The sequence below is a fragment of the Electrophorus electricus genome, chromosome 14, assembly GCF_013358815.1.
Source record: "Electrophorus electricus isolate fEleEle1 chromosome 14, fEleEle1.pri, whole genome shotgun sequence".
Classification (NCBI taxonomy): Eukaryota; Metazoa; Chordata; class Actinopteri; order Gymnotiformes; family Gymnotidae; genus Electrophorus; species Electrophorus electricus.
Window position 1 is genome coordinate 875,001 of NC_049548.1, and position 12,523 is coordinate 887,523.

Below are 12,523 nucleotides of genomic sequence, written 5' to 3' on the forward strand. Positions count from 1 at the left end.
CCCATTATTATTATTATTATTATTATAATATCTTCTTCCTCATCTATATTAATTATAATAATAACAACTATCATTCTCATTCTCATCAAAGCCACCATTTCAAGTAACGGTGCAGTTTACAGGGCGAGAGTTCACTGTTCTGACAATTCCAATGTCATGGATTTGCTGGCCAAGGAGCACACGCGCACACACACACACACAATGTCATACTGATAAGTAAAACTAAGTGGCTCTGCATAAGTGTCTGCCAGATGCTGAAAAATGTAAATGTAACTACAGGAGCTGAACAGTCTTGGCAAGCCAAAGAGAGCCAGGTCAGCCTTCAACGTCTTCATGGCAGAGCACTTTCAGGAGGCAAAAGGAAGTAATGTGCAGGTAAACTGTGTCTTTGTACATAACATGTATCTGATGGAGCTTTTCAGTGGAAGGCTGAAGAGTGAACATGATTCTCTCAAGTGCTGTGTGCATCTAAAAAGTATAAAGAATCACAATCTTCGTGATTGTGTAGCTTCACATAATTTATTAGAAACATCTAGAATTGCAGTGCAGGCAAATCTTCTCCTTCTTCTCCTAGGCCAAGCTGAAGTCCCTGATGGATGACTGGAAGGATCTTTACGTTTCACAGAAACAGGCAAGTTGCACTTCACTGCAGTTATTTCGTTTGAGTGGCACTTAAAACCGTCACGCGTCTGATCGCACGGTCGCATTTTAGGTTTACGTGCAGTTAGCAGAGGACGACAAAGTCCGCTACAAAAATGAGATGAAAGTGTGGGAGGAACATATGACTGAACTGGGAAGGGAGGACCTCGTTCGACAAAAAGAGAAGAAGGCAACAGGGACCAAAGGTGACAAAAACAATTCCACAGTGAAGGTATTAAAGGACAAAGTACCTACGAAAGAAAAAGTGGCGAAAAAGACTCAGCCGCCCGCCAAAAAGGCATTAGAAATTACCGAAATGTGAGGGGTGGGTTTCTGTGGTGGAAAGGGATACATGATAAAAAGCTAGGCTACCTTGGCAATAAAATGTGTTTTTGGAGGAAATACGTTTCCATTATTAGTGCTGCTTGTATGTAGTGTGCATGAAGCATTTCAAACTGACAAACAATTATTGGCCAGTTGCTCAAGAACTTAAAACAGTGTTTCACATTATATTCAAATGCAGATTAATTTAGTTTTTGTTCATCATAAAGGCTTTATCAACAACTGCAATACTGACATACTTCTTTTAGTGTTTTGGAACATAAGCACTTGATCATGCTTAATAAAGCTTTGTTTTGTATATCTTTACTTACACAATAAATATTTACATTTTATATAAAAGCATCAGGCAAAAATAATCTGTACAGAACATTACAACAATACAGTAACAGTAATAACAAATACTCGCTTATTGACGGTTTGAAGAGCAGAAACAGATGAAGCTACAACTGGGCTGCTGAATGGGTGTTTGAGGAACCTTTGACCCCTTGGAGCAGAGCTTCAAAGTCTGGGGAGCACACTAGCTTATATTTGACATTTCCGAGCACGGTCATGTCTCCGGTGAGACCCTCCGTTAGCCGTACACACACTAGTTGCTGTGGAAGAGTACAAAACGGTACAATCAAATTTGTGGTGTTCTGTGAATCCTGCATTCTTCAAACCCTTTGTTTTAGTCAGCTCCCATCATGTCATCCAATACAAAGGCTACGAAAAGCACATCTGTACAAACTTAATTTAGTACCATGGGCAGTGGTGGCTCAGTGGTTAAGGTACTTGTAATTGGAAGGTTGCTGGTTCAAGCCCCACCACTGCCAAGTTGCTACTGTTGGGCCCCTGAGCAAGACCCTTAACCCTCAATTGTGCAAGTTGTACTCAGAATTGTAAGTCGCTTTGGATAAAAGCATCACCTAAATGCCGTAAATGTACTATGACTGACACGACAGCGCCATGGGAAGTAGCAAATATGTTGGCTCGCTCCTGCAGCTCATAGGCTCACCTGCAGAAAGGAAAATGCTGCTCCTTCAGACACGTCCAGGGTGACATTCCCCACAAGCAACTGCACTTTGCCCGATTTCCTGATTTGCAGTTTTCCTACAGGTCCCTCAGGGAAGTCTGAGAGCACAGACGCTGCCTCCTTTTCTGATTGGTCCTGCAGAACAGTAGTGACATCATCAAAATGCACCTGAGAAAACTGGAAGCAAAGTATGAGCATGGCTATCACGCAGTGGGTACAACTCACTTGTGCTTTGATACGCTTGTCATCAGCTTTGCCCTCTTTTTTAGCTGATTTGTCACAGCTTGCTGTTTTTAGAGGGCCAGGTATGGTATCGGGGAGCTGGATGAAAAACAGTTCTTCTCTGTCTGAAACACACAACTGCTGGAAGAGCTCTCCAACAGTGGGAGGCTGATTGCTTGGGCAAGTTCCACTTGCTTGCAGTGGCATCCCATGATGCGTTCTTGGTGCTGTAAAATGAACAAGATCAAGTGTCTCCTCTTTTACTGTGAAAACAATGGCACTCATCACTAAGAATGGACATTTCCAATCTTGCCGATTGCATTTTTTTTTTCTTTTTCTTTAAACTGTCTAATGCTGAATTAGAAAAAGCATTACTGTAGTTTCTTCCAATGAAAATCTTTCTGAGACAACTGTTCATGCTTTCAGTTTTTGTTTCTGTCCTCCACTTTGTTTTGTTTTTCATCTTGTGTTAGTTGGAAAAATGCCTTTGATCAAGTAATTTTTCTTGTACGATTTTGCTGTTACTAGCTGTAATATTTAAATGTTTAATACTTTAAATGTACAATTTCTTAATATTTTCCATCATTTCCAGCCCTGGCTGAAAAATTCAACCTATTACCTCTCAATAGTTACTTCTTGCAGCAAAGGCTGAGGGCAGCAACCACATCTGGTCTTGAACGCACTTATGTCAGACAGCAAACGTGCTCTGTCCACTAAAGAGCACACCAGCCAGAGCACAGATTCTACCTTCCTGAGTGACTCCATCACCCCCACCCAGTCTCAAACCCTGGTCCCTGAACACTGAGCCAGCTCTCTGGCACAGCAGCCAAACACCCATGTTACCTTCCTGGATGACAGTCTCCATCACGGTTTTAACTTACTAGAGGTAGCAGTCTCTGTTGTTAAAAACTTGCAGGACTGATACAGTGGCAGCCTTATAGGTCTCTGTTTAGGATCATTTTTAAGTCCTGGATCATCTAAGAACTAGAGAGCAAAAGAAAGTAACAGTAAATATTTTTTATGGAAAGCCATTAAATAAAACAGGATCATTGTTTGGACAAAGTAAAAAATATATATAAGGTTTACATCATCTCTCTGAAGCTTCTGTAGAATTTCACTGTCATCATCCTCAGGAACATTCCTCTCCTTTTTAATACTCTTGGTAATAAGTGCAGGATCACAGACGCTCAGACTTGTGCTCCCCCAGCTTCCTGTAAGGTAAGGCGCTAACTTTATTATCCCTGTTAGTCTTTTAACTAATGCCAGTCCTTAATACAGAGTCTTTTCCCCCCTTATCGGTAAACTAAATTCCCATGCCAAATATGTGAGACCCTACCTATTTTCCTGAAGCTGTCTGCAGGTCCCTGTTCAAAAATGGAGTGGGACTGGATGGTCTGGGGCCGTTCCCTTCGCCTCCGCTCCCGCGGTCGATCTTCTCGCTCTCTTCTCTCCTTCTTCGGTGCTGTGCGTGACTCCTCCTTTAACCTCAACACGGCAAAAGTGTTCAATGGAGTGAACGTAGAATGGAGTTGGCAGCACGGGTGACATTCTTATTGGACTTCAACAACATACTTACTCATCTTTGCTTTTACGAATGGAGTGGACGTTTGGTATAAAGGTTTTCTGTGGGAAAAGAACACAAGTTTAAGGTCTGTGGTATACATAAACAAGCGGTGGTTTCCTGAACACTAGGCCAGCATGAAACTATCATATTATAATTATACTACTACATAATGCTATTATGATCTGCCTTGCAATATATATAGCACATATTATTATGATCAAATTATGTTTGGTGGACCAGTTTACGTTTGATCATATGAATGCCATAACTCATCAAATACCCACAGGGCACTCATAAGGAATGTCTGCTATTAGTCATAATGCAGTGTTTGTTTTTGTGGTTTGTTAGGACTCGTTTACACATTGCAGCCTTTAGCATTATCAGTATTGCAAAGGACAAAGTTCCAATAATGATAAACATGATATATCGTGCAGGCTCACTGGAACCAATTAAATTAAGTGATTAATCGTGTACATTCCTACTGATTTTATAAAGTCCAAGATAGGCGCTCGATACGTGTTTGGCACTGGCTACTAAATTACTAATAGTAATCCAGATAACCTACAGATGAATTCTACTACCCTGAGTTCAAATGCTGGTTATAGCCAAGCGGCGGAGGCCGGAGCTAACCTTCTTGTACCCCCCCAGAGTCAGGTCTCTGGAGCGCAGGGATGTGAGCCTGCCGGGCGGTGGAGGGCTCAACAGGCGCGTGGCCAGGCCTCTGCCCAGCGCGCACGGAGAGCGCACAGCTGCGGGCGCAGCCTCGCCGGGCGCAGACATTCCGAGTGCAGTACCGCGTAGAGCTGTCCTAGGAGACAAGGCAGACCCTTACACGCCGTGAGTGAGGTGCACTATACCCCAAACGGAGCCTTTCCTTTCAAAACCAGAATAGGCAGGCGAGCGTCCATTTTGTTAGCACAAACCACAACTCCTAAACAGCACCACTGCTGCAGAGCGTCTGTTCATGCAAATTAATAATGCACGAAACGACACTCTCGCCACCATCAACCGTGCGTACCTAAGTATCCGTCGCTATGTTTATAACCTAAACCGTTTCTTACACCTTACCGACTGCTCGCGAGGTTAGCCACAGCCTCTCCGGTGCAAGTCACGTGATTGGCGTTTACGCGTAACGTGACTCGCAGCGAAGTGCATTTGAGGCTAGTGTGAGAAAACTAAAACAACTAAAGCAACAAGCAAAAACCCACCAGGCAGGTCTGAAAATAGCAACGCATTTGTAGAAAGTGAGAATTTAGATTCTGGCATGTTCATTTTAAGAAGCCCAATGAGCGTCTAAACATTCGATTGTCTTATTAATAGGTTTTTTAGTTTTATTGTGTCAGATACATTTATTTATATAGGCCTACCATTCAACAGAATAGTAATAACAATACATGGTAGTTATTACACAGCAACGTCGTGTCTGCTAAGAGTGGAAGAGGTAGTATTACAAGAGGTTTCTGTATAACCCAACCAATAACAGTGCTTCAGAAAAGCAGACCTGTAAAAAGTGCATCTGACCTTTATTCCAGACTGGATTATCCAGACTGGATTATTTATCAATATCACAGCTCCCAGAGAATCAAACCCATAACCTTGTTATTGCCCTACCGGGTGAGCTATACAGTATATACAGACTATATATACAGCTATATACGGACCCACACGTGTGAAGTAGATGTGCAAGTCCCATTCCACCTTAGGTGGGGTCTGGTAGAGATGAGCCAAGGACTTTAACATGAACTGAACAAGAAAAAGAAAAGTGTAATAAAGTCTGTGAGGCCCATTCAGAATTCATTTAGAAAAATTATAATAGGCCTAATTGGCTGAATAATATAAGACTACAGTGTTCTTTCATTCAGTCTAATATTTCCCGTTTTAATCAGTTTAATCAGGGGAAGTGTTATTCCCATTTCAGTTTATATAAAAAAGGTTTCATCCAATATTTTTTTAAAAATTATTATTCCTGGCTTGTCTCTATATTCTCGACTTCTCAATATTTAGACTTTTAACAGAATAGTAGCCCCAAACGTAGACTAATGACTCAAAACTGCAAGGCGATGTACATTTACGCTGTAATGCAAGATGGAAATAAATTCATGCACGAATTCTCCTTGTTTTTCTGTCTTCTCCTTGGTTCCTGAACTATTTCACTTCTGAAAGCAATAAAAAAGATACCCTACACATTAAACTGTGTGTGTTTCCCCCGCGGTGCGCTGTATGCACCAACGGGTGGCGTTATTTCTCTACTCTCGCTATAACGTAAAGTTCGTGTGTCAGTTTAGTTATGGAACCCGTCTTTTCTAGTCTGCGGTCATTTTAATGAAATTTAGTTATTAAGGCTTTTTAATTATCAACAGTGGAAAAGCATCCCATTATTTTTCAGAAGCAAGACGTTTAAATTTTGAAAAAAAGAAATCGTGGCAGTTTTCATGAAATAACTAGACTATTATTATTGTTGTTTAACGAAAGAGTAACTACACGATGCTTTTAACCGCGTTTTAATGACTTTGAAAGTCGGTCGTGAGAATGCTGACACAGGCAAAGGTGGCAGGGCTGCGCGTCCGCGATCGCGGTCTGCTCAGACGACCCGGCGCTGGCGCGAGACTTCGCAAGGGCGGCGCTCTTCCAACGCGCAGGGTTAAAGAGTCCCGTGTCGAGCACGCGGACATGAAGACCGTGCGAGCGATGCCTCGCGCTTTTTTTTACCCACGCAGACCTAACGGGGATGTGTCCGAGTAGAAGTCGCGTGTGAGAGCGCTTGTGCGCGGCGTGCGGCGCTGTGTCGAGTCAGCGGTAGCCCGTGAAAGCCATGGCCGCTCAGTGCGACTCTGCGGGCGGATACCTGCCACACTCAGACCCGGGCTCCAACAGCGAGCGCAGCGCGGACTCCCCGCTGCCTGTGTCGGAGGATGACTCCGCTGGACCCCCAGCCCCGCCCGACCCCGAGTGGACGGAGGAGAGGTTTCGGGTCGACCGCAAAAAGCTGGAGATCATGCTACTAGGTAAAGAGTTACTTAAGCTGCTCAAAAATAACTGGTGTTCTTCTGAAAATACATAAAGACGTTTTATGTAAGTCCAAATAAAAACGGTTCTCGCGTTTTCTGGGTAGGCTGAAATATAGCCAACATCATTTTACAGTGGTGTGTGCACAATTGAAATAAGTCAGTGTTGGAATTAAAGTGTGTCACCACAACCAGTAGGCCTGAAGTTACATCTCCCTATTGTCAGGAGCAGTTGATCTTTGGCCATTAAGTTCTCGGTTCTTCTCTCCGCTTCTCAGTCCTGTGGGCTACTCTGGTGCATAGGAGGTCATTATCTATTAAGTTATGTATTTTAATCAATGTACTTATTCCCGGTTTCAAGTTATCTGCACGGGTGCGTGTGAGAAACCACATTAATTATTATTTTCTATTGTTTTTCTCCTTTAGTACAACAGTACACTCGGTGAGCATTTTTTCATGGCCACATCCGGTTAGTTTTGGAGAGCTTTCTTTAAGCTCGCTACTCTTTGGCCCTCTCAGAGGGATGCGGTCGGGGTCCTGCCCTAAAGCACCGCTGTTGGTTTCGTGTATAATAATGCAGCACAACGTGACTAATGATAAACCAACGGATCTGCTTTAATCGTTACAGTATGGTCATTTGTGCAAAACCGCGAAGTGTCGCTGGGTTTGAAAGCGTTTATAACGCAGATATGCAAAAGTCAAAGTTGACCATTAAACAAATCTGAATAGCGTTATCCAAGTCGCTTTTTAAATCAGAGTTGACATGGCACAAACCTCACAGCCTATAACAGAGAACTAGACCAGTAGGAGTCAGTGTTGAAACATGAAGTTCCAGGAATAAGAGGCCTATCCATGCTCTTCCCAGCTGCTTGCTCCTTGCCAAATGTTAAGTTCAATTAATGATTGCGTAAAGAAAAAGTCTTTGGAACCAGAAAGTTACGAACAATAAAATACTAACTTTAAACATCATACTATATTAAGTTTAACATCGTTTTTACATCATTATTTGTAAATATTGAACTTCTATATGTTGTCTCCCTCTTCCCCATGTGACCATAGAGTGCTCTCCATAATGTATGGGACAAAGACACATCTTCCCTTGATATGCCCTTCTGCACTATAGTTTAAAATTTTAATTCAAACCAATCAGACATGATTAAATTTACATTCAAGGTTTCAATTTAAGGGTATTTGCATACATTTCACCATGTTGTAATTATATAATTAATTGATTAATTCAAGGCACCATAATATTTTGGACATTTGGCTTCCACTGTTGTTTATTATTACTCAGGTATGTTCCAAACCCTTCAATAGTGCAGGCATAAGATAGGGTTGCTTCTAAGATTTCAAACAACTTTGGACTATGTAGTTGCCATCGGTCAACATGAGGACAAGAGCTGTCCCATTATGAGCCTGAAAAAGAAGATTAAAACCAATTTAGACACTGGGCAAATCTTAAGATTACCAAAGTGAACTGTCCAAAATTGTCTTATAATTAAGGATAAAGAACACGCTGGTGAACTCATTTAATCACAAATGGTATGGTAGTCTAAGGAAGTCCTCTACTGCTGATAGCAGAAAAATCCTCTGTTGTCTGTTTGATAGATCAGAAACAGCCTTCAGGAGGCGGGTGCTTATTTGTCAGAGACCGCCATCCATTTATGAACAGAAATACAGAGGCTATGCTGCAAGATGCAAACCACTAGTTAACAAAACAAGGCAAATTACAGTGTCCAAAAACATACTGAACGGACCCTGGTGAATTCTGGAAAAAGGTTTTGTGGACAGATGAGACCAAGACTAACCTGTGTCAGTGATGGCAAGAGCAAAGTGTGGAGACAGAAAAGAACTGTGCATGGGGCAAAGCCACCATGTAATCTGGGAACCGTGGTGGGGTGTCATGGCCGGGGCATACAGGGCTGCCACGGGTACTAGCTCACTTATCTTCACTGATGATATAACTGCTGAAGGCAGGCACAGTGAGTTCAGAGGTGTACAGGAGGACCTTATCTGCTCAAGTCCCAGTAAATGCTTCCAAACTCACTCATAATGATCCCCAACATACTGCTAAGGCAACAGCTGTTTTTCAAAGTAAAAAATAAAAAATGAACGTTCTTGAATGGCCAAGCCAATCACCTGATTGAAGTCCAGTTGATCATACATTCCATATACTGAAGAGAAAATTAAAGGACCCACAAACAAACAAGTGCTGGAGATGGTTGCATTAGTGGCTTGGCAATGCATCACCAGCGAAGATACTCAGCACCTGGCAATGTCTGCCAATCACAGATATCAAGCAGTCATTGCATGCAAAGGATATGCAACAAATTACATTCCTTTTAAACCATTCCTGACTCATAGTAGTATTTGTTTTCTTTTAAAATCAGTAGTAGCTCAGTGGTTAATGTACTTTACTATTAATCAGAAGGTTGCCAGTTCAATTTCCCCCACCACTTTTGGGCCCATGAGCAAGACCTCTTAACCCTCAATTGCTCAAGTTGTACTCAGTCATATAACTGTATAAGTTGCTTTCGAAAAGTGTCAGGTAAATCTGTCAGAGAATTAACTTTTCATTTGCTGGTCATTATATCAAATAGGCATGGTTCAGAAGTAAGACTTCATAAAGGTTGTACACATGATTTCCAAAGACAAGCAGACAAGATCTGTACACTGTTAAAAGTTTTTTTGGGCTACACGGCCCTCATCAGACAATTTCTTACCTAACCCAACCTTAGCTTCTTCCACAGTCTTTAGGGTAATCAGTGTGAATTGCCATTAGATAATAAAACCTCGCCGTATTCGCGACACCTTTCTATAGAAGAAATGTAGGAATAGTAGATACAGAAAACCTGAGTGAGCTTTGATGGGTTGGGTTGCAGTGGAATGGCCCTGGCAGGACAGTGCAGTCCCTGTCCTCATTTCCTTAGCTATATGAGTACTTGGACACGTTCACACTTCCTGTAAACAGGTAGCAGTGGAAGCCATGTTATCTTCTCCGTGATCTCTCAAGCTCATTCAGCACGTCACAGCAAGGCTCTTTATCTGTGTGTGTGTGTCTTCCTGCACTCCAGTGCTTTTGCTGGGAGGCTGTTAGAGGAGGAGGAGGAGGAGGAGGAGGAGGAGTGCTGGCGGTAAATTACGAGTTCTCTGGGCCTGAGCGAGTATGATGGATCCCAGGGTTGCTCCATCAGAGAGATTTAGAGCCAATCATGAACTGGAAATCCGAATTTAAGCTGCCGCACACACTTACTGACAGCGTTTCGTGACCCAGACGTCTGGCGCGCCAAGGCCTGTGGAGTGATGGATCTTTTGACTGATCTGTCGGAGGTGTACGCAAATAAGGACCAGTGAGTGACCTGGCTTTGTAATGTCTGGGCTTTGCCTCGATGCGCCAAAGATGCCGGAATCACGCAGAGTGCACTGTCATTAATTAGCTGTTTTTGTACTTGGGTCTGGATCTTTCTCTTTGCCTTCTGTATGTCTCCGCACAAGCATGCGTGCGAGGGGAAGATTTTTCCATTCTCCAATGTTAAAAGAGTTGCATGTGACTGGTTCGTGCTGCCACGCTGCATGGTCATCAGCCTAATAGGCCTGTGTAGGGAGCCAGTTTATTTCTTCAAGTGTTTCAGTACAAAAGTGCAGGCAGTACAGGTGCCAGCGCCATCAAGTTCTGCATGGATGAATGAAGAGGTAATCAATATTCAGCACTTCTTTCTTTTCAAGTGTTATTTTACAGCTTGGACAGCATCAATTATTTCAACTTAAGATGCGCTTATTTGAACTTCCATACAAGAGCAGTGTAGCAGAATGTCAGAATATTATGCCCAGTTTCTGTATTTATGCTCAGTAATAATGAATGCCGGATGACACCCATCATGTGGTTCAGCGAGTCTTTTTAAGCATGTGCTCGGACTCCTCAGCTGGGTCTGGACAGGGTTGCACTTAGTGATCTGGGGCCCAGGCAAAGCCGGGAGTGCCCCCCGCCCCATTTCCCTCCTCCCAAATTACGAGTATTTACCTCGGTTTTCCCTTAGCATCCATGCTCACATGTCCTGCCTGCTGTTGTACTGTGGGGTGTGTCTGACCATCAGGGCTTTCCGTACTCCTGATGTGTCATTCTTTCAGCTGGCTCTTTTAAGTGAATGATGGTAGTGTTTCTCTTTTTTTTTTTGGCAATTGTAACTCCTTCACTTGAAACTTCATATCGATATCAGACTTTAGTTTTGGAATCGAATTGTTCAATAATACTGACATTTCTTTAACTCTCACATTTGAATTTAGTGCTGTAAATTAAAACTGGCAAATGTGAAAAAAAGCAACTCAGTACTCAAGAAGTGTCTGATTGGTGAGTTGAGCTGACTGATATGACTTTGTAAAAAAGAGTTGGAATTCCGAGCACTAATCTATACAAACATTAGCGCTAGCCTGTGTAGCAGTACTCTAGTACGAAGTACTGGTTCATTTTGGATCTGCAAGGACAAATCTTCTGCTTCTCTTTTTGCATTTCTGTGCTCCACTCAGTTAAACTTTTTCATCTCCCAGCTCTCACAAAATCCCTCTGAAGTACATCCTATCCACACTTGTTTGCTTTCTTGTACCAGTCTACATTCACACAGTGACATCATTACGTAAAAACATGGAACATGCCATTACAACCAGTATCACGGGTCTATCTAGATAGCTAGATAGCAGAGGACACACACACACACACACACGCTCATGGGGCCCTAAGTGACTCCATATCTGTGCCTAGTGTTAGCACTGTCCCTGGGCCTGGGTGGAGGGGGTTTGTGTACTCTAATATCTGGGTTTTGTACGCTGACCGTGCTGCTCTGTAGAGGCATAGTTCCCTCCTGCCTCTAAATCCTGTGCAGAATAGCTATGCCCAAGGGACACTTTAGCTAAATGGCAAAGTAATTTGCTGGGTTCTTTTTAAGAACCTTTTTTTGTGTGATGTTACCAAACTTAGTTGGCCTTTGACTGTTAAAAGGGAAGAGCATGTTAACAGGTATCAAACTTTAATTTGGGTAAAAATCCAAATTGCAGTTAACATATCTAGATCCTGTGGAGGTGCATTCGTTTCTTTTATGTTTGTATGTTTGTGTGCTCACTTCTCAGGATGGCTCAGTTAAAGCTAATCGTCCCAGTATTATGATGTCATCTACGCGAATGCAGAATTGATTTGATATTCAGCCTGATTACTTTTCCTGTAAAACAAGCGTCTCTGCTAGGAGTTTTGTAAGGATAGAGAAGCCTCAGAGGATCTGAGCATGACCTTTGTCCTTTGGTCATATGTTAAAAGACAGTGGATATCAGGTCAGAGCCATGGGGAACTAAAGAGTGGGAAGAAGCTACCAGTCTGCTCAGGGTCTTAGAATACCCTGCAGGAATTCTGTGATGGTCTTAACACATGCCCAGGAATCCTTCTCCTTCCCACTCTTACTGACTGTGTGTGTGTGTGTGTGTGTGTGTGTGTGTGTGTGTGTGTGAGAAAGAGAGTAAGCGAGAAGAGACACAGCCAGGAAAGGGTTGACACAGATTATGGTCCAGTAAGTGATGGTCTTGAGGAGAGGCTATATAAAGAGTATGCTTTATGCTTTCTATCAAAGTAGCAATATATCTTGTAAATCTGGTTAAATAGTATAGTGATATAGAGGTTTATGTTTTTTCCCTGTCATACAATCAAAAAAACATTGCTAAAGTGCCATAACAGAGGTTGCTCGTATATTTAAAATC

At 42.5% G+C, this 12,523-nt stretch overlaps 3 protein-coding genes across 10 annotated transcripts in view; 2 read left to right on the forward strand and 1 right to left on the reverse strand.

The window, feature by feature from the left end:
• tfam (transcription factor A, mitochondrial) overlaps positions 1-1,279 on the forward strand; it is a 3,427-nt gene extending 2,148 nt beyond the window's left edge. The window contains exons 5-7 of the mRNA XM_027009444.2: positions 280-375; positions 575-631; positions 713-1,279. Of these exons, the coding sequence (XP_026865245.2) occupies positions 280-375; positions 575-631; positions 713-961 (402 nt within the window). The 3' untranslated portion in view covers positions 962-1,279. The remainder of the gene's footprint in view (positions 1-279; positions 376-574; positions 632-712) is intronic.
• On the reverse strand, positions 1,263-4,905 carry zgc:171971 (uncharacterized protein LOC569690 homolog). The gene is made up of 9 exons (XM_027009443.2): positions 4,848-4,905; positions 4,410-4,587; positions 3,792-3,838; positions 3,552-3,700; positions 3,302-3,426; positions 3,097-3,199; positions 2,219-2,442; positions 1,976-2,128; positions 1,263-1,574 (listed from the first exon to the last, which is right to left on the reverse strand). Exons 2-9 carry the CDS (start codon positions 4,557-4,559, stop codon positions 1,422-1,424), a joined length of 1,104 nt encoding a protein of 367 aa, XP_026865244.1. The 5' UTR covers positions 4,560-4,587; positions 4,848-4,905; the 3' UTR covers positions 1,263-1,421.
• Positions 4,906-6,423: 1,518 nt separating this feature from the next.
• The window catches only part of bicc1b (BicC family RNA binding protein 1b), a 54,143-nt gene continuing 48,043 nt past the window's right edge, over positions 6,424-12,523 (forward strand). For 3 of the 8 annotated variants that reach the window (XM_027009398.2, XM_027009393.2, XM_027009394.2), the window contains exon 1: positions 6,424-6,784. In XM_027009398.2, coding sequence (XP_026865199.2) covers positions 6,592-6,784 — 193 coding nt within the window. In that variant the 5' untranslated portion in view covers positions 6,424-6,591. Of the gene's footprint in view, positions 6,785-9,955; positions 10,135-12,523 lie in introns of those variants that run through there. The other 5 variants (XM_027009395.2, XM_027009396.2, XM_027009397.2 and 2 more) reach the window with 3 other exon arrangements.